Consider the following 22235-nt stretch of genomic DNA (forward strand, 5'->3'; position numbering starts at 1 on the left):
GGGGGTTCTCCGACTTTTAAGGCTAGATTGGTGGCAAAAGGATTTAGGTAAAATAAAGGCCTAGATTATTTTGACACCTATGCACCGGTGGCTATGATGACTTTCATTTGAGTCCTTATGGCACTTACATTTATCCATAAGTTACATGTGCACCAAATGGATGTTAAGACGGCCTTTTTGAATGGTGATCTCGAAGAGGAAGTCTACATGGAACAACCATAAGGCTTTCTGCTTCCCGGGAATGAACATAAGGTGTGTAAATTGATCAAGTCATTATATGGCTTGAAACAAGAGCCTAAACAGTGGCATGAGAAATTTGACTCGGTTATTTTGTCATATGGTTTTTCGCATAATTGTGCGGATAAGTGTATTTACACTAAATTCACCGATAGGTACGGTGTAATTATTCGTCTCTATGTAGACGATTTGTTGATCTTTGGGATGGATTTGGAAGGTGTTTGTGAGACCAAAGAGTATCTAGCCTCAAATTTTAAGATGAAAGATCTCAACGAGATAGATACAATCCTAGGTATAAAAGTGCAAAAGCATGAAAGGGGCTTTGCACTAAGCCAATCTCACTTCATCGAGAAAGTATTGGAGAAGTTCAAATGCTTGAATATCAAGGATTCAAACACTCCATTCGATCTGAACTTCAAGTTAAGTGAGAATACTGGCAGGGCTATAGCGCAATTAGAGTACGCTAGCGCAATTGAAAGTCTAATGTATGCAATGCATTGCACCAGACCCGATATCGCATTTGCTGTGTGCAAATTGGCGAGATTTACAAGTTGTCCTAGTACCGATCATTGGAAAGGAATTTGTAGGATTCTTGGTTATCTTAGGAAGACCAAAAATTTGGGATTATTCTATGGTGATTATCCCGTGGTACTAGAAGGTTACTCAGATGCAAGTTGAATTACGAGTCTAAGTGACAATAAGTCCACATCGGGATGGATTTTTACGATTGGAGGTGGAGCCATTAGTTGGGCCTCCAAGAAATAAACTTGTATCTCACATTCAACCATGGAGGCTGAATTTATAGCCTTGGCAGCTGCCGACAAAGAAGCGGAATGACTAAGAGATCTCTTGCTAGATATAAAGTTGTGGCCATAACGTAGGTTCGCCATTTTCTGTATATTGTGATAGTGAATCCACCGTGTCTCGAGCGTACAATAAGGTGTATAATGGAAAGTCTAGACATATAAGTTTGAGACATAAGTATGTGAGACAATTGATTAGGGACGGTGTGATAACTGTTACCTATGTTAGGTCAATTGACAATTTAGCGGACCCATTAACGAAAGGTTTGTCAAGGGATTTGGTTAAGAGTACCATCGCTAAGATGGGTTTAAAACCATTCTAATCGCGTCATTGATAATAGGAACCTTACTTCATTCTAACCAAAAGTTAGTTTTGAGGTTTAAAGGGTAATAACAAGTTATCGAATGACCCCATGCACTAAGAATTAGGATTTAGTGCTTGAGTTTTAGGAGGATGAGTTTTACTCTTAATGGATGGACATTAGTTGTCATGAAATCCACCTATATGGACATGAAGTGGTGCCGCTTCAACGAGAGTTTTTTTTTTTATGGTTTTTTCTCTCGTACATGTTCATGAAACGGGATGAGCACATGGTCATAACGGTGCTAAAGCAAATAAACTCTTACTCGAATACTTTACGATTATGTGTGCAACTTTTATGGTATTGACTTTAAGAGTGATGGTTCAAGCGACTAACCACCAATCACTTTGTTGATACTTTGAGAGTTTGCACTAAAGAAGGGTTCAATCTGCGGACACCACTTCTTTATGCATGATCGTTGTGTACTTGTGTTCTGGAATTAGCAATCTAGTGGGGGATTGTTGGAAATTATAGATTGCAAATTCGTTGGATTTTATTAATGGGTCACTTAGTGTGATTCATGAGTACTTGGACGAATTCGGGTTACGAAGTGAAGAATCATTCATTCGATGAATACATTTGAGTGCAAGACAAGTAATATATATGGAAGTGCCTATATTAACTAAGTGTTCATGTAAGATCATTAATTGCTTATCCATGGGTGATGTTCCATCTAAGAGTTACGTTCAATACAAATGGTTCTGACTCTTCGATAATGTCAATTGAGTGCATATAAATAGAGACGCTATAGTGCTCAAATTATAATTTAAGAAAATTCCAGAAATTAGAGTGAGAGTTAGGGAATTCCCGATTTTGCTAGTTCAAGGAATTTATAAGACTTCGTTATATCCCGGGAGGACCTTTGCCTTAACCCTCTAGTAACTTTGTGTGGGGGCAAATAGTTCTCTTTGGAAAGCGTCATTCGCGCCTCGAATCCTATCGTGTTAACCCCACATCGCCTCCGGATCAATCATCTCCACCAATTTCCCCAACAATAATAATAATAATAATAAGTGAAGTTACAGCTAAGGCAGAGTGGGCCCTAGCTACAGCCACGTGAAAGGCTCCAATTGGAGCCTACCGCAGAGAGGACGGTCCCTGCTCATTTTCCCCCCCACGATGGAGCAAAAAAAGGGGGACGTCCCTGCTGTCGCCATATAAACAATGGGGAGCCATTACGGATGGTCTTAGAGCATTCACAATGTAAGAGTCCCTATTCTCTTTTTATAGGGGACCCACCTTGGTGCCACATAGGATGAAATGGGGACCCAAAATATAGGAGGACTCATTTTAAAGGGTTGTGATTTCGCCACGTAAACTTTGTTACATATAATCGTTACATATAAGATTTTTTTCTTACAATGGGGAGTTCCCATCCCCATTATAAACGGGCCTTACGTGATATTTATATATAAAAAAATGGGTTAGTCATCCATAAAAGCACCACATTTACACTTTTTCCTAAATATAACACAACATTTAAAAAATAGCATAGAAATGAACGACATTTAGAAAGTAGCCTAGAAATGTACGATCGTTGCATTTTTTCCTAAATATAATACAACCTTTTGAGAATAGCACGAAAATGCACGACCTTTGTTTTTTTTCCCTAAATATAGTACGATCTTTAAAATATATCACAGAAAATCATGACCTTCAAGTTTAACTTGCGATTCTAATACGACATCATTTATTTGTTAAATATAACGATAACAACTAACGGCGCCTGGTGCCACAACATGATATGACGAGTGGGTCATACATATTTTTATTTAATTAAAAAATAATTCTAAAAATTAAAAAAAGAAGATTTTTTCTTGAGAAAAAGAATGGAATAGACTATAGATTGCAAAGGCGTAATCGAGGTCGCCACCGCTGAAATGAAAAGGCACTCAATTTCGAAGCTCTTTCAATTTCGGCAATGGGTGCCCTGTTTACTACCACCACCCATATAATTAGGGTCCTGCTCCGGCTGGCGACCCCAATTGGAAGATGGTAGTCACCACTGTTGGCCCCCTCCCTCTTTCCTCTTATTAAGTAGAATCCCATTTCTTTTCTTTTAATTTTTTTAATTAAATAAAAACCAGTTGGGTCTACTTGTCCAATCATCTTATGTCACTTAACATAGTTAGCTCAATATTAGCCATTACTATTGCAATTGGATGGAATAATTGATGTCGTACTAGACGCGCAACTAAACCTGAAGGCTATACCTTTTTGTGCGTGCTATATTTAGAAAAAAAAAAAGAGTGCAAAGATCGTGTTTTTCTGTGCTACTCTCAAAAAGTCGTGTTATATTTATAAAAAAAATGCAAAGATCATGTATTACTATGTTATTTTATAAAGGTAGTGTTATATTTATAAGAAAAAAAAAAGTAAAGGTGGTACTTTTCTTTTCGAGGTGATTAATCCTAAAAAGAAGTTGAAATGAATAATATTTGAGATTCACATGCTCTTAAAATTAGGGATGCCGGAACCAGAACTAAATGGAACACATTGTGCCAGCCCGACTAGAGTTTATTTTTTATTCTTTTAGAGAACGACCCTAATTTTTTGTTTTATTTTTCAAGATCCCCACACTCTCTTTCTCTCCGCTCTCCTCTATATTCCCTCCAAGACAGTCTTCCGAGTGTCATCGGAGTTGCAAGCATTTGAAAATAAAATAATTTTTGATTCTCCAAACAGAGGTTTCTTTTTTTCTTAAAAAAAAAAACAACTAGTTTAGGTATTAGAATTGAACTTTTTAAAAAAATTAAAAGAATTTGGGGTCAATTTCAAAAAATGAAAATAATATACTCATGGGAGTGGCACATTCGCCTCTATGATGTGCCATGTGAATGGAGTGGGTTTGGTTTGGCTGTTGGAAGAATGAAGTTAAAGATCGTTAGCAGAGGAGGAGGAGGTTGAGGTGAGGGAATGGGGACTGCAACGGCAACAGCTCCATGGAAACAGCTGCTCCTGAATGCCTTGGAGTCCAATTCCCACCTCAAGCACTCTTCCTACCTTCAACTCGTAAATAATCTCTCTCCAGTCTCCATCTCTTAAGCTCGATCGGACTCTTTCCATCTCTCTCTGTTCCTCTCCTCACAATTTCACCCACCTCTTTTTTAATGCTTGCTTGCTTCCTTCCTTCCAGGCGACCATCGGATCCAATGGCAGACCTTCCAATCGAACTGTCGTTTTCAGGTTGCGGTCGGCCCACTTCTTGATTTCTGTTCTTATTCTATATGAATGACTTGGATTCTTCTGAATCTTCATGTGTTATTTGTTGTTGGGGCTTTGTGTTTCAGAGGATTCGAAGAGAACAGTGATAAGATTCAAATTCACACAGATCGCCGAAGCCGCAAGGTTCCCTCGATTTTCCCGATTCCGAGTTTAGCTCGAGACTCAGACCATTTAAGTCTCTTATCATCTAACGTCTGCGTCCAATGTGCAGATTGAGGAGCTCAGGCACTGCCCATTCGCTGAGGTAAATCATTCATTTTGAGTTTTCTCGAGCCCTACCGAATAGAGTTCAGTGAGCCTTTTCTCTTCTGTGCTTGTGTATAATCCGATTAAAGCATAACGCTATCTGTAGATATGTTGGTATTTTACTGATTCCTGGGAGCAGTTCCGCATCAATGGGAGAGTAGAGGTGATCGACGAGATGAATCCCGACTCGCTGAAGCGTGAGGTACTTCTTTGTCCTGGCCTCGTTGTAGTTGGTTCATATAGATTTTGATCGGTATCTAGTACATTTTTCGCTTTTATCTTTTTTTAATTGCTGGATTTGGAGAAGCGAAATGGAAGAGCTTTTCAATGAGGTGATTTAATCATTTGTATGGATGATTGGTTTTCTCTTCGGCCGCGAAAAAATACCGATCAGTCTCTCGTACTTGAGGGAGTTGTTGAGTTATATGTTCAGTGGAATTTAATAACAATCTGTGCCCGTAGTGCAAGTGAGATGCATCGTTTCCTCGAGGTGCATTCTTAGTTTGAGATTGAGCCAGCTGGACTTTCCGTTATCCTTATGTGCAGTAATTCTTTTCGATTGGTATGCAGCAACGAGAGAAGGCTTGGTTCTCGTGTTCTATGAGATCGAGGCTGCAGTACTTGGGACCTAGTCCGGGCGTTCCCCGTCTCAATGAAGACTTCCCCGCGGAAGCTTCTGTGGATCCTTCCACGGGCCCTGTTGGTGCCTTCTGTTTGCTAGTCCTAGAGCCAGATCAGGTGGACTCTCTATCTGTCTTCCCCAGTCACTGATCCTCCTCTTATCCTCTCCTCTAACTGAACTATTTCGGAACATTTCCTTTTCTCGTCTAGGTTGATTACTTGAACTTGAAAAGTAATCAGAGGCTGGAGTTTACATTTACCCGAACTGCCGGCAAAGAGAAGTGCTGGACTTCAGAGAGGATTAACCCCTAACCTCATAAAATCTCTCTCTCTCTCTCTCTATATTCGTGAGAGACCTAAAATCTATCGTTACTTATTAGGAGCATCTGCTACTGTTCTTCTTCATCTAGAGGCCTGACAGTGAGTTTTCGGTCGAATTAGGAGAATGTCTATCTTCCCTATGGTTGTTGTCTCTGCTGTTATCTATTGTCGAAAATGTGTTTGCTGTGTCTTCCTGCTGCTGAAAGAAATTTGAGTAATAGTATCACTAGAGCTCACGAACATGTTGTACCCAATTCTGTATCAACCCATTGACCTTTCTAACTATGCTAAAAGCTGCCAGCGTACATATATTCAATCAGTTATTGGAATTACAATGCTATCGCTTAGATTGCATAGAAATCAGTTATCTTTGACCAAGTTTCGTGTTGGATTTTCCTTGATATCTCACCTAATGCAAGAAAGTCCTGGGTTTTCCACAAAATTGCTACAACATGGTAGCTCGTTGCAGGTATTTACGGGTATAATTCCAACAGAACTAGTCAGGTAGTTCAGTGGCTTGACTATTATTAATGTCAATCAGGACTGATGAAATGTGAATAAAAGTCGTATCGATTCTGATGTCGATGCCGACAACCTCAAGGGGCTCGTGGAGCGCCTTCAGTAATCAAATTTGTTCCATGCCGTCACAAAACAAATGAGATGTGGCAAGTTGGTAATTGACATGTACTGAACATCTAGCAGATCTCTCCTCATTCTCGGTCTCAGGAGAAAATTTCATTCTAGAACGACGAGGAGCGGGAGAGCCTTGGCTTCTCAATCTTCTTGTCCTCTTCAAATGAAATCATGGATATGTTGGCAGGGTTCTCAATCATCATTTTTGCAATAAGGTAACCTGAAATGCTCCAAGTCTGGTACTTCCTTGCTTGCTTCCCGATATAACGCCCTGACTTGCCATCATAGTACTCGGGCCACCCATCCTTGGAGAGGCGCTTTTCCACAAGCTCAATCGCTCGCTTTGCAGTCTGAGGCCTCCCTGTCTTGATGCATGCTGCAGTGAGCAGCCACAGCAGCACTACAGAATATCACGTAACAATAAGCACCATTCATGAGCATATCAAAAGCTAAGCGAAAGGTTTATTTTGTCAATGACACAATGGACAAAGGTTCACCTCTGAGGAACCTTTGGACGTAAAAACGAATGCGCTACACTTACCTGGCCAGGACCCACCATTGTGGTAGCTCCATCTCGTGTTCTTTGGATCAAATCCGGTAACAATCCTCCACTCATGGCCCTCTAGTGCAGGATAAGCGATCTTCAGGGGCATCTCCCCAATCAAGTCTTCCCAACGCTCGTCGATCAAATCCATGATGGCTGTTGCTTGTGAAGGTGTGGCCAGAGAACTCAAGATTGCAATGCAGTTGCCAACCAGGAACCACCTGAAGTCCATTCGAGCTGGGCTAACATTGCCAATGAAGTACCCTCCCCGGAGTGGAATAAAGTCAAACACCCAATCAGGAATAGATTCAGGAATGACATTGAACTTATTGACAGCAGTGTGCGAGTACTCTTCGGTTTTGTATCGATATATGATGTTCAGTTGTGAATGGTCCAACCAATAGTACTCCCGAATGTGGAAACTGAGAGCCCTGATTCTCTTGTCAATTCTTTCGATAAATTCCTTGCCATCTCTCTCAGGTTTCAGCAGCTGCTGTGCGCACCTCAAAGCGAAATAAAATAGAGCTTGGATCTCAATCGGGTAGCCATAAATGCCCTATTGAAATCACAATGAGTTAATCCTTGTAAAGTATCAAATCCTTCGAAATAGCATAAGATAATAGGGGCAAGAGCTAGCAAGAAAATAGCCTTAAGCTAGCGCCCTTGCCATTGTCACCCAAAACATTTCAGAAGAAAAAAGAGAGATACATGAAATACTCACCATCCTTCTGTCTATCATGCTGCAGCCATCTGCACAGAGAAGTGTCGGGAAAGTGTCAAATCCATCTGATAGGCAAAGGTTGAGGATCAGCTTCATCCCTTTCTGCACTATCGGCAGTTCTGCGAGGGAGTAATCATGGGTACACTTTGTATACGACCTTAGCAATATAATCCACCAGAATCCTGAATCAACAGGTGCAACTCTTCCTATTGCACTACCACCAAAGTCTGCCAGCAAGTTCTCCTTTCCTTGAGCTGTATCAAAAAGAACTCGAAAACTTGCAGGCATAACACCTTCTCCAAGTGTGAAGTTATCAATTCGTTTCTCCCAGCCTTGGAGATGGAGAGTCTTGAGTAGGAAGTTCCTCACAATATCTGAATCCATAGGAGATTCCATTAGGCATGCTAACCCAGAAGGAACAAAGTCCCTGACAAACACCTGCAATATCATGTAAAGATGTTCAAAGATATATAGATAAGGAAGCAGACTGTGCATTTGCTTAAGGGCGAAAAAAGTGATCTTAATGACCCAAAGGGGCATGCAGCTGCCAAGTAGACGAGGACAACATCAGTAGCTATCAACACAGAACTTGTTAGAAGTAGATATTCCATTAATGGAAAGTTTCTTCTGAAGCTATCCTATGGGGCTTCTGGAAGACTATGGTACATCATTGTCCTACTAACTAGTTAAAACAATATAAGAATTACTTATCGATGCTCAAATTTTATATCAAAATGACGTAGAGAGAAGAAACCATCGATGATTTAGCACAAGGACATTGGATTACGATTATGATTATTAACCATTCTCTTAAAACAGGTAATAATAAATTTCAAATCTTAACATTGAGCTGCTGTTGAATCAGGGCCTACGTATGCTATTAAACATAATGAACGTGACAAAAGGCCTACATGCTTGATAACTTATTAGTTCATATACAACTAAAGGATTGTAACCACATAGACAAGTAGCCAAAGTTTTGCCTCCAAATCACGCCATAATGAAAATTACAAGGAATACCAATAGATATCTGCCAAGGATTAACTATGCTTGAAAATCCAAATAAATGGCAAAAAACAATAAGGTCGACTGAAGTGGCTGACATCTACCGGCAAAGTAACAAATGAAACTGTAGTTACCTGATTATAATTCAAAGTCTCTGCACTGGGATCCATAGCAGCTAAAGTTCCCACGGGTTTCCCTTTGTAGTAAACGTATGACTTCTTGAGCCTCTCCCAGGCCTCCTCCATCATTGGGCTGGCATTCACCTGTGGGGTGCTATCCTCAGATCCATCATAGTTATTAAGATTGGAGCTCATGCTCGGGCATGGTTTAAGTGTTGCCTTCACATTATCCGAGACTTCGTTACTGAATGTCGTCTTCTTCCTCAACTTCTCAGCAGCTGCTCCTTCCTCTTTTTCTTCAGTAGAGGGTGACGGTCTTTCAACATTCTCTGACCCTTGTTTGATAATATCCGGAGAAGAACTATTCTCTGCATTCAGAGTCTTACACCCCATGGTTTCCAAAGGTGACCCGATAACATCCTTTTGAGTTGGTCCACTTTGCAAAGAGTTCGGAGAATTCAATGCAGCAGATTCAGTATCTTCATATTCGACCGGGCCAGGGGAGTTACGAGCTATTGTAGAATCAGAAGCAGCAGTCTGGCTAAGAGGATGAGCAGCATCAATGCTGATGTTTTGAGGTCCATCCGGCAAATCCGGTGACTTCACTGCTTCTGGTGAAAAATGCTTATCTACCATTGGAGGCTCAGTAGCAACGCCACCTTTGCAGTCTATAACAGGAACCGGTGCTGGATCGGACTCCTTTTCCAGACAAAGTGAATCCATCAGTTTTTTGCGCTTTCTAGAGTGACGGAATGAAAGAAACAGATACAGAAATTAGCTGAAAAGATAACAGAGGAACGTAAATCATGTTCCGGCAGCTTCTACGGAAGAATCTGCCAAAGCAAGCTCCTTCCAGGGACCAATTTTCTCTTTGTTATAGCTATCAGAACGAAGAAGAGAACCAGAGGTCACAAGCAAATGCAAAATTGAGTCCGATGAGACTCCTGATTTCTGATCAAACAACGATCGGACTCCTGAGAAGGAATTCTGCTAGTGTACTATACGTCATGCAGAGACGAAATGAAGAATAGAGGCAGAATCAACGCAGGATCTATCCACGAGCGACTGATCGGAAGAAATCTACGGCAATGAACTCAGACTGGCTACCAGCATTCTGTCAGGAACGAAATTTCAAATCGGAACAGGAATTCAAGGGGAATGACATTGACGATCCTCTCACGGACTCGACATAGCAACTGTCTGATGGATTCGTGTATGTCAACGATACACATTACTAAGAGGCTCTGATGAACATGCAACAGATACATGGCGAGAGAGGACGGTGGTGTTAGTCGTACCTTCACATTCGCCGTCTGCATTGCAGAGAGAGCAGGAGGCAGAGGGTCGCAGTTCACCATGATCAAGTCAGGGAGAATTCCGATGGCCGCTTAGAGAGAGAGAGAGAGAGAGAGAGAGTAGGAATGTGCGGAATGTGCAGAGCAGAGCAGAGCTAACGCAAAAGAGTGGAGCGAGAGCACGCAGTGGTGCAGTTATGGCGGTTTAGAGTGGCGGGAGAACCTTAGGGGCGCACTTCGATAAATCAGGTCCCTTCTTTATGTTATTTACGAGAATGCCAGGCACAGTTGGAAGGGCTATTTAGCGGCTCCGGCTCTTTGGAGGATTGGGTTGGGATTTTAATCTCCAGTGAGGGTTAATTTTGGGAGAACGGGGATCATCACCAGGAGCCGGAGGGCGTCTCGTCTCACGTGAAGTTTCGTTAGAAGACGAGACGCCGAGTCTTTGGAAGGAGAGACAATTCTGTGGTCCGGGTGCATGAGCCCCCTCACGTCTGAACTGACTCTGCTCTTGTAGGTCCCACATGGTCAGTGACACTGAATGTACGTGCACCCGGATCACTGAACTATTTATACCATTTCACATAAATTTTGAAAGGTTAAGAGCGGAAGATATAACGCAGCTCATTTGGTGATTAAAATGTCCCAATTTCGATATCCAATAAAATTATCAGTGTCATTTTATTAAATATTTAGCATTTTTTATTTCAACGTACTATACTTGTGGACCTCCCTTATAATAAAAAAAGAGCATAACTATCTCGTCCTAATAATTAACCGAAAAATCCTTTTTAATTCAAATGTCATGAATCCATAATTGGTCACCCATCAGTAGGCAAGGGCGATGGGAGTGATCGGCCGACGACTATCCTCCTTGCATTGTGGCTCATGCAGGGAGTTGAAGTCGGATCTTTATCTTTCGGTACCTAATATTCTTGTGAGAGTTTAAGGTTCCATTGGTTCCTCATTGCTTCTTCTCCTTGGAATCACGTGTTTATATCTATCTTACAAAGATAACTTTGATATGCCATGGACAGGCTTCAACGAGCCAGCGTCGATGTTATGTGTTTGACCACTAAGATCCGGACATCGCGACTTCACCGACCAACCAGCTACTTGAGCTCAATGGCATTCGTGGCAATCGCGATGAACATCAAGTCTCAAGAGGTTGAGATTCACGCACCTCAATCCAAACTAGGTCCAAGCTATCGATGAAAATGCTAAGATCATCTTCTACCTCAACCGTTATGGGCTACACCCATGAGCGACCAAGGTAGGGCAATCGTCATGTGGCGGCTCAAGTCAAACTCCCTTTATACATTTTTTACTCCATCAGAAAGTTAAAGGTAAGTCATTCACGCTCATAATATTAAAGTAATAAATAAATTTCTATAACTCAACCCGCCTGCTTGATTACTTGTCTCACGGTATGTCTTGCCGAAATATGAAATAGTACTTATGTTAATCTCATCACATCACGACTCTTGCGTTCTAGGAATTACTGAATTTTGATATATTTCTCTAATTGTATTTATACACTTCTATTTCAAATAACATAAGGATTACCCAGAATGTGAATTCTTTCTCGCCTTAGTTGAGAGCATCTCTCTTCCCTTTATTGGAAGTTATCCCCTTCTTCTTCTTCCCGTTCCCCTTATTCAATGGTGCCCCATATTTGCGATCAATCGTTAGCAGAAGATCTTTCTTCTATTACTGCCCAAATCACAATGCAAGTCCCTAACTCCCCTAAACCAACCTTCTTGTACTTTTCATTCATGGTATTAACATTTATATTCATCTCCACCATTTCAAACACCCCAACCCCCACTGCCATTCAAAACTTTTTTCACCCCCCCTCCCTCCCCCCCTAATATCTCACCACAAGATACCCCACCACTACTAAAGAAAAAATGCACCATGGACCCTACAGATCTCAGCATTTATTTGGTGGAACTGTTCAACAACTAGATTTTGATGGCCTCAAACGTAAAGGCTCTAAAACTCCCTGAGAACAACAATGAAGCCCCGGATTCCATGCCCCTAACTCTCCTCATCAAATCTTTTGGCTTCAGAATCCCACCACCGAAAGTCATAATCCCTCGCCTCATCCAAGCCTAGAAACCGAAAAAAGGCTTATCCATTGTTCTCGAATATCGTTCACAGGAAATATTGGTATGCCTCTTCAGAGATTTACAGGATCTGCACTTTGACGAGATGAAGGGAGCATGCTCTGCTCCAGAAGCACACATGATGTTAGCTCGATGGGACAGTGGGCTCGCCTTAGAAGAAATCAAATTTAAAACGATCTCCTTTTGGATCTAGCTTTAGGAATCCCACCTGAACTACTCTCTAAGTAGGGCATTTGGAGATTGACAAAAGAAGCTGGAACAGTCATCAAGATCGACTGGAAGAACAATGGGAGTATCCCAAGTGGTTCATTACTCCAAGAGCACTGGTAAAGGTCTCAATCGACAAACCTCTCTTCCCGGGCTACCTCATCATGAGAAAGAACAACACAGTTTCATGGGTTCATTTTAAATATGAAAACCTAACTACCTTTTGTTATGACTGCGGCGTAATCGGTCATCGGCAAGGGAAATATCCCTCAGACCAGCATGTAATCCCCACAAGTATGGTCCCTAGTTAAGATTCAATTCCAAAGTCGATCTCTCTTCACCACAAGTTGTTGCGGTTCCCTCAAACTCCCCACCAGGCAACCCCCTGGCCGTGGAAAAGGCCATGGTCCACCCCAAAATTCAGATTCCCCCCACACCCCTACCCAAACAATCCAATTTCCAGCTAAGAAAGGTAGCGTGACTCCCAAGAAGCAGAAATACAAGGTTATCTTTAATATTTCCGAAAACATGGCAGCTCTTGTTCTATACAGGACCAACATTATAGTGGGGGACTTTTCTTTTGAAATGTTCTCTGACATTGAGCAGGTTCCCGTTGAAATAATAAATGCACAAGGTTCCCCCTTTGGACTCAATGTGAGGGGAAAAGAGATCATGATAGGCTCCACCACTCTCTAAGCCCATACCTAGTCTGAAAAGATGATTAGGACATCTTTGGTTGCAGGCCCTTCATCCATGAACACAGCTCAAATCAACCCCATGGGTTCTCTGTACAAAGGCATCATGGACCCTGAAGGCCAAGTCAATAAATTAAGCCTAGAGGATCCTCACATATGTCCTTTGTTCCAACAAAACATTCTGCCAGAAACCTCCAAGGGCACCGAACTTGCTCTCTCACCATCTATGTCGCAATCCCAAATTGCTGAAGCGGCACACCCGAATCATCCAGTCAGGAAGAGGAAGTTAGAGATGTCTATGGAAGAATTCGTCCAATGCTCAGCACCCTGCCATACTCAACAAGATGGTTAGGCCTCTTGGTGAAGCTATGCAACTCGACCCACAATTGCAGGCAGCTTTCCTGGGATAGATTCCAACGCAGCGCAATATCTTGGTGTCTCCATGGCAGCAATTGAACCAACCATACTATTTTGAGGAATTGGAAAATGAACTTAACCTCGAGGATGTCCAAATGGTCAAGGAGGTGGGCCTAACCATGCCCCTAACCGATCCATGAGTCTCCTAGCCTGGAACTGTTGGGGGTTGGGAGGAGACCCGACAGTCCGAGCCATGTGCCTCCTTTAAAAGAAGCACCACCCTAGCATGATTTTCTTATCCGAGACCAACACAAACTCCAATCGATGCAATAAGATAGCGCAACGCTGCAATTTGGATGGCATTTTTAGCGTTGATTCCACGAACACCGCAGGAGGCCTCTATCTTATTTGGGACACGAAACTGAAGGTAACTATTCTAAAATATTCTTCCCATCATATACATGCCCTTATTGAATATGCTATGCTGCTTGCTGCTTGGTGTGTTACCTATGTATATGGTCCCTCATACGCCAATTTGAAGCATGCCTTGGTCTGAATTGTCTGAGATTGCTGATAGTGTTAATAGCCCTTGGTTATTGGTAGGAGATTTTAATAACATATGCTCTGAATTTGACAAAAGGAGAGGTCGAGCCTTCGCCTCTTCCTCTTAGTCTTTTCTTGAAAACTTTATGAACCACTCTGGTTGCATTGATTTGGGATTTGCTGGAAACCCTTTTACTTGGCAAAACAAATGATCGGGTCTTGCTCACGTTAAGCTGAGGCTTGATATAGCCACTACTAATGATGAGTGGAGACTCCTTTTTCCAAAAGCCGGAGTCTCTCAGGGTGTGTTTGGATTGGAAAAAATGTCCAATTCAACTCAACTTATTTCATAAAAGGACAAAACATGATTGAAATAAGTTTTCATGGTGGGTCCATACCAGTTTAATTCCTTCGAAGGAATCCTTCCTCTTGTGTTGACCACAGTCATGCTTTTTTCAAATTTTTTATTTGTTTTTTCAGAAGGCCACGACAAACACAATTGCCGTGGCCAGGGATTTTTTTTTTGCCTTTGCCTTTTTGCCGGTGAAGGTGCCGCAACAAAGGAGTAATTGTATGCATGAAATTAATTTCATTTAAACACAAATTTGACAAAATCAATGTCAAAGCATAACAATAATTATTACTAAATTCAAATACAAACACCTCAGTGTATGTCATCGCCCTCCTCGCTCCGCACGCCATAACCAATTAGCGATACAGTCGCGTACAACATTCATTTCGGCGCTACTCATGTCCACATCAACTCTAATTCCTTGTTGTTGTGGTGGATTGCGAAATTCATCGTAATCCGCCCACGCATCGCCGTACTCCAGAAATAATCTGTCATGGTAATTATTACGGCGTATAAAATTATGCAAAATAAAACAAGCAATGACAAGTTGTCCTTGTGTATACAGTATGAAGTTCGTCATTACACTCAGTATGGCGAATCTCTTTTTCAAAATACCGAAGCAACGTTCGATAACATTACGCACTGACGCATGGCGACGTATGGCACTGGTTGAATAGCTCTTTTTCCATTGTTGGCAGATTATGCTGAGGGAAATTGCTCCGGTGATACCGTTCTCCCTTGTATGGAGCCAAATATCCCGGTAAATTTGAAAACCCTGCATCAACAACGTAATATTGTCCTGCAAAGAACAAAAGGAAAATTAAAGATAACTAATTTCGGCTTGCAATTTCATAGAAAATTGAAAATGTATAAGCAAATACTCACGACCACGTGGTGCTGGAAAGCGTTCAACTGACGCAGCGTCAACAAATATTCTTGAATCGTGTGCGGAACCCTCCTAACCCGTCATCACGTATGTGAACATCATGTCGTGTGAACAAGCAGCCAATACATTTTTTGATATATCGGCATTACGATCGCGATAAGGTACTCTGTTCGCATGTGGCATGCATGCAGCGACATGGGTTCCATCGATAGCTCCAATACAATGTTGCATGAAAAACGCATAATTATATCTAACTCACATAGTATACCAAAAACAGTTCTACACAGTATGAAATTAGCAGATAACATACCCTAAAGAAGCGCCACCTTTCATCATTTTCAATTTTCGGCTGGACAATAACGTTCTGCGGTGTTATAAAATCGGCAGATAATTCTTGTATTCCGCGTGTAATTTTTTTGATAACTCTTGAAATCGTTTCTTTCGAATGCTGAAACCTTTCCGCCACCATTGAAAATCGCATACTATGTGAAATAACCAACATGAACATACCAACTTGCTCTTCTACGGTAATACCTTTTTTAGTATCTGTGATGCCACAGCGCAACCGCAGTGTGTCGCATAGATTTCTAAACACGTGTGGTTCCATTCTGAAGCTTTCGAAGCACCGAACGTCACTCCCTAATACTTCAACAATATACTGTCGTCCTTGAAGTGAAGAATTTCTACACGGCATGTTCCGTGGAACGGGATCTTCCATCTGATCAAATTGCATCATCAAGAAGTAGAACATACGTTGCCTACGTTCATTCTCGTCGTCTCCGGGGTTATTGTCATTGGCTGAAGACGTGCCATTACGAGACATACTGTTTGCCAAATGATCGCCTATAACTATGGAAATAAGTTCATGAATATATCGTTAACAAAAAAAGAACTCAATTATAATCATAACACAATAACATGTAACACACACATAAAATAAAAACTCATCAGTATAAGCAAACACACATAACAAACATCAGCAGTACGAGTTCAGTCAGAAAAAATAAAAAAAAACGTTGTTTTTCGAAAAAAAAAAAATCTGATCACGGTTGCTTCAAGGATGATCCAGCTGCAATATCCATTACATTCGTGACTCATCCTTGAACCACATGAAAAGCCTTCACACTCCTGGATCAAGGAGTGCTTTGCCCGCTTTCACAAACAAGGGTTGAGGGATTCTCGATTCCAATTTAGCCAACTCATTGAGGGCTTCCTTGATGCTATTCTTCTCAGGTTTCTCAGGGCTCGATACCGACTTGCTTTTCTTTGCCGACGGTGGGGTCTCCTGTTGGTTCTTCGTGAAACTCTCCCTGAATATGTCCATGCACTCCTGCATTTGTGAGCTCTTGCTTTGAGATCTTTTCGGCACTTGACGTCGAGACTTGGTTAAAATGGGCTCTGCAACATGGACAGGGTCATCACTCTCGTCGGAACTTTCTTCGAGATCGACATGTTATTCCAGCTTTCCCTTCCCCCTAGATAAGAATTCCTCATTTAACAGGCGTTCTTCTTCTAAAGTTGGAGGTGGATCGGTTGAGAATATGCGAAGAGCACCGGTAGCCACTGAAGAACTAAAAAGTTACTTCTGCAAATCGTAGTGCTTGCAGCCCTTGCTCTGCAACATGGACAGGGTCATTACTCTCGTCGGAACTTTCTTCGAGATCGACATGTTGTTTCAGCTTTCCCTTCCCCCTAGATAAGAATTCCTCATTTAACAGGCGTTCTTCTTCTAAAGTTGGAGGTGGATCGGTTGAGAATATGCGAAGAGCACCGGTAGCCACTGAAGAACTAAACAGTTACTTCTGCAAATCGTAGTGCTTGCAGCCCTTGCTCCGAAATGTCTTGTACGCCCTGTTCTTCTGTACGAAAAACAACGACATTGCTCAAAGGAGATCAGTGACAATTCATTGAAAACAACAGTAGAAGCCGAACAAACAAAAAAACAGCATATACCTTTATAAACATATCCCAAACATCTGGGTCGGCTGTGATGGTGTTTGTGTCTGCATCCCACCCGACGCTTATATGCTTCACTATTTCAGAAAATCGGGTGAAATTTGTCTTCATTCTTTGATACTTGTCCTTCACCTTCTGCAAGAACAGATGCTTATCGGGAAAAAGATTGATCATTTCAGCTGTGATCTCTTTCCAAGTGCTAGTCTTCCATGTTGTAGTGTGTGTTCTTCTTAGCTTCTCAAGCATTACGTTTAGGAAAGCTAAGTCCATTTCATCACTCCATTCGATGATATTTTCCCCTTTTGGAGCCATGATGCATGCAGTTGTTGTAGCAAAACTTCCACAAATAACAGGCAAAACAAAATGAATGACAAACAAACAAAACTTCGCAGCAGAAAGACAATGCATAAACGAACAAATAGCGACTCCCATCTCTCGTAAATCCATAAGACTATGTTTGGGAAAAAAGGAATGCACAGCAGTAGGTTCTCAGACAAGATCCGAACTTCTCTGGTGTTTTTCGCAACAAAATAATCACAAACAGCTCACGGTTTTAGCAAGTTGTGTAAGTCCAGAGAACAAAAGCAATCAAAGTCCTGACACTGACGCTTTCAAATTGAATTTCAATGAGCAGCAGTAGGTTCTTAGACAAGATCCGAACTTCTCTGGTGTTTTTCGTAACAAAATAATCACTAACAGCTCACGGTTTTAGCAAGTTGTATAAGTCCAGAGAACAAAAGCAATCAAAGTCCTGACACTGACGCTTTCAAACTGAAATTTCAATGAGCAGCAGTAGGTTCTCAGACAAGAGCCGAACTTCTCTGGTGTTTTTCGCAACAAAATAATCACTAATAGCTCACGATTTTAGCAAGTTGTATGAGTCCAGAGAGCAAAAGCAATCACAGTCGTGACACTGACGCTTTCAAACTGAACTTTCAATGAGCTTTCAGGCTAAATGCAGCAATATTCAAACAAGTGCTTCAGAGCTTCCAATGAGCAGTCAACGAAGAAAAACGAGAATAGAGCACTTAGAGACAGAGGCCGACGGAACATACCTCTAATGCGGATGCTTCTCCCAAATCTTCGTCTACCGCTGCTTAAATCGGCAAATTGAGCCGAGAACAGAGCAATTGGAGGGCCCCCTACAATTTTGCATTATTCGGGAGATCTGACATCGCGTGCCGGAGCACAGTTCTCCGCGAATAATTCCTGACAATTTCCCCTTTTCACTGTGAAGCGCAGCTCCTTTGCCCGCTACTCATCATGGACGAACAGTCTCTGACATCGACGAAATTGACGGAATGGAAGTGAGAAATCAATGGAATTGACGGAATGGAGGTGAGTAATCAATGGAATTGACGGAACCCACTTACCAATCGAGAGTTTCCGCCCTCGATTTGAGATTCTTGCAACCAATTTCGTTGAAATTTCAAACCCTACCGACGCTTGGAAGGAGGAAGCTTCACGGATTCTTTGGCTTTCACTCGAACGGTCTTCTGCCCAGAAGTCACGGTTTGTCGAGCACTTTGACCCACCGTTGTGCTATTGGGACCCACATCTTTGAAAATGCAGACAAAGTTTGTCGGGTAGCAAATTGGATGGAGTTGAGTTGAGCATTGCTCATAATCCAAACAAGCTCTCACCTGCCCTATGCCAAGTTCGATCATAATCCAATTTTGATAAATGTTTGGATGGATTCAAACAAAAAAACCTAGACCCTTTCACTTTGAGGAAGCCTGGACCCGTGACCACACCAGCCAAGAAGTGGTTGAAAAGGCTTGGTTACTCGAAGCAAAAGGCTCTAGAGCTTTTCAATTTTCTTGCAAAATTAAAAATGTGAAAAAAGAATTGAAAGTTTGGAATAACAATTGTTTTAGCCACTGTGATATAAGAATTGCTGAGATTATTGAAGAACTTGATGAACTTCAACGACTAGACCAAACTCCAAAAACCAAAGATAAAGAGGAACACCTCCTAACAACCCTTGATGAATTTTTTCTTAGGGAAGACCTCATATGGCGCCAAAAATCACGTGATTTATGGCTCAAAGATGGTGATCGAAACTCCATATTCTTTCATTTGTCCACAATCATTAGAAAACGATCAAACCATATTGCAGCCATAAAAAATCCAAGTGGGGACTGGATCCAAGATCCAGAAGAAATAGGCAATTATTTCATCCAAAATTTTAAGGATTTCTTAACCTCCTCAAATCCCGCATTTCCTGACAATCTTGAAGGCCTTTTCGAATAAGCCATTACTAATGAAGAGAATGTCATACTCACTTCCATCCCAGACAGTGAAGAGGTCATTAGAGTTCTCAAGGCAATCCCTAATCTTAAGGCCACTAGACCAGATGACTTTCCAGCTTTCTTTTACAAACATTATGGCCACGTCCACTCATCTCAACAGTCCAATCCTTTTTTCACTATGGTCATATTCTTAGAGAATGGAGCAACAGTTTCATAACTCATATCCCAATATCACAAAATGCTTCCACTTTCAAAGATTTCTGACCAATTAGTCTTTGCAATGTGAGCTATAAGGTCATCTCCAAAATCATTGTAGAAAGACTCAAACCCTTCCTCCATAGAATCGTCTCTCCGAACCAAACTACCTTTATTGAAGGAAGATGGATAAATGAAAACGGTCTTCTTGCTCATGAAATTATCCATAAAATGAAGAAGACTAAAGCCCAAAGGGGCCGGATCGACATGAAAAACGATTTTATGAAAGCTTTTCACAAACTAGAATGGTCTTTCATCATCACTATCCTCAAAAAAGTTGGCTTTCATGAAAACTTTATCTCTTGGATCCATCGATAGATTTCCACATCTTCCTTTTCTGTACTCATCAATGGCTCACCATATGGACATTTCTCTCCCAAAAGAGGTATAAGACAAGGTGACCCAATATATCCATACCTGTTCATTATTTCTATGGAAGCCTTGTCTCGACTTCTTTACAGGGCTGAGGGCATAAGGTGCCCTAAAAGGCATACAAATTAGTAGCCCTCAGATCCCACTTGATGTTTACGGATGACTTACTCATCTTTTCAAGGGCCACCACCTCTGAAATTAACACTGTCAAGAGCATCCTAGAAAAATTCAGTTTGTGGTCTGGCCAAGAAGTCAACGTCTCCAAATCAGGTGTTTTCTTCTTAAGGAACACCACAGCCCAGGCTCGGAAGGACATTAAGAGCATTTTGGGAATGAGGAAGGTCAAAGAGGACTCTCACTATCAGGGTAATCTACTCTTTATATATATAGAGAAAGAGTTTTTATTTCATCATTGAAAACATAAAGAGCAAAGTTATATCTTAGAAATCCAAATCACCGTCTTGGGCGAGTCGGGCAACCTTAGCTAAATTTGTTATAACTAGTATTCCCATCTATAACATGTCTTTGTTACGTCTCCTTAAGTCCACACTTGGCAAGATTGATCAAGTGAAAGACGTTTTTTGTGGGGTCGTAAAAAAGAAGAGGGAAGCTATTTTGTCCCAAAGAGTTGAGATTCGATATGCCAGCTAAATGCCATGGGAGGTCTAGGATATAAGAGAGCTGAGGATTCAAACCGAGCGATGTTCTCGAAAATAGCATAGGCCCATATCTCGAACTCCAATAGCCTTGCCTTCTGAGCTATGAAATCCAAGTACGACAACTTCCTCTTCTCAACCAGCGCCCATCAGCGAGTTCCTCATACACATGGAAAGAACTTCAATGGTGCAAGAATACTATACAATCAGGTATGTGCCATGCCATTGGTGATGGAGCATCCACTTTCATATAGCAACCCATGGATCCTAGGTAATCCCGACTATAAACCCATCTCTAACGCAGGAATACAGGTTGATCCGAAAGCTAAGCTATGTGACTTAATGCTCTTAAATCCAAAACGGTGGATGCCATTGCCTTGAACATTTTGAGAATTCATCTTCCTCAAGAAGATTACAGGAACTCGATCATCTGGACCCCAACTACCTCTGATGCTCACTCGGTAAAATCGTTCCCTGAACTTGATCAAAAGCATCGTTTCAGCTCTGCTTCAAACATTAATTGGTAGCTTTATGGTGACTGAAGTTGCATGACCGCTTGAAAATCCATCTAAGGAGAATGACAAGTGAATGCTTCCCCTGGTTCATACAAAACAATGCCCCATATCCGCTTTGTCGAACCAGCTCCGATAATTATGCTCATTTCTTTGGGGATTCCATCTTTTATGGTGTTGCTTGAAGGAAATAACTGTGGAATATTTTGTCGAATATTATTCCATGCACATCTATTACTGATATTGTTGAGTTCATTGTGAATCCCCCTTATCTCTTTGGCTAGCATGTTACCTGATTGTGCCTCTTTTACTTTATATGGTTCTATAATTCTTTATGAACTTTGGAGCCTTAGAAATGATGTTTTGGCTACTGGTAAAAGAGCTGATCTTACTTCTTCCATCAGTCGGATCAAGCGAGCTTTCAAGGAACATACCAGCAAGTAAGCATCTAACGAACTTCTCAATCCTCCACTCAGCCCAACCGACAACTATGGAGAAACCAACAACTCGAAACAATAATGGATACACATTAACATTGATGCTGCTTGGACGACAAACAAATCTTGCTTGGTAGGAACCATGGGCATTGCGAATAAGCCAATATCCTACTCTTGGTTCTCTTCGATTGAGGTTGCCTCCCCTATACAAGCTGAAGCGAAAGTTGAGCTGCTAGCTATCTCGTTAGCGCTTGATTGTGGATGGAAGAAAATTTGGATACACATTGATACCCTTTTGCTAGTTGATGCTATCCATAAACTGTCTTCTTTTCTCGGATTGGAAATGTACGTGGATATCAAGTTCCAATAACCCTCTTGCCCATGATTTAGGCCAATATGGCCTCAAATCAAATTTTGATTCATTTGTATGCTAGAGGATTATCCGGCTGCGGATGTATCTTTATTGTCATCATAATGATATCTCATCTTTATCC

The 22235-nt window shown here is 41.5% G+C and overlaps 2 protein-coding genes across 3 annotated transcripts; one reads left to right on the top strand and one right to left on the bottom strand.

Annotated features, from left to right (window-relative positions):
- Positions 1-4233: 4233 nt before the first annotated feature.
- Positions 4234-6150, top strand: LOC116193120 (pyridoxine/pyridoxamine 5'-phosphate oxidase 2). Of its 2 annotated transcripts, none has more exons than XM_031521892.1 (7): positions 4234-4414; positions 4539-4582; positions 4687-4750; positions 4839-4871; positions 4980-5075; positions 5444-5611; positions 5705-6150. In XM_031521892.1, the coding sequence occupies exons 1-7, from the start codon at positions 4319-4321 to the stop codon at positions 5804-5806; spliced, it is 603 nt and encodes a 200-aa protein (XP_031377752.1). In that variant the 5' UTR covers positions 4234-4318; the 3' UTR covers positions 5807-6150. The 2 variants fall into 2 exon arrangements, with proteins under 2 accessions (XP_031377752.1, XP_031377751.1); XM_031521891.1 differs by having other exon boundaries at positions 4236-4414; positions 4539-4588; positions 4693-4750.
- A 405-nt stretch (positions 6151-6555) lies between these two features.
- LOC116193119 (probable alkaline/neutral invertase F) lies at positions 6556-9497 on the bottom strand. The gene is made up of 4 exons (XM_031521890.1): positions 8853-9497; positions 7714-8151; positions 6990-7548; positions 6556-6848 (listed from the first exon to the last, which is right to left on the bottom strand). Exons 1-4 carry the CDS (start codon positions 9471-9473, stop codon positions 6556-6558), a joined length of 1911 nt encoding a protein of 636 aa, XP_031377750.1. The 5' UTR covers positions 9474-9497.
- Between the last annotated feature and the right edge of the window lie 12738 nt (positions 9498-22235).

Source organism: Punica granatum, chromosome 1 (assembly GCF_007655135.1).
Source record: "Punica granatum isolate Tunisia-2019 chromosome 1, ASM765513v2, whole genome shotgun sequence".
Classification (NCBI taxonomy): domain Eukaryota; kingdom Viridiplantae; phylum Streptophyta; class Magnoliopsida; order Myrtales; family Lythraceae; genus Punica; species Punica granatum.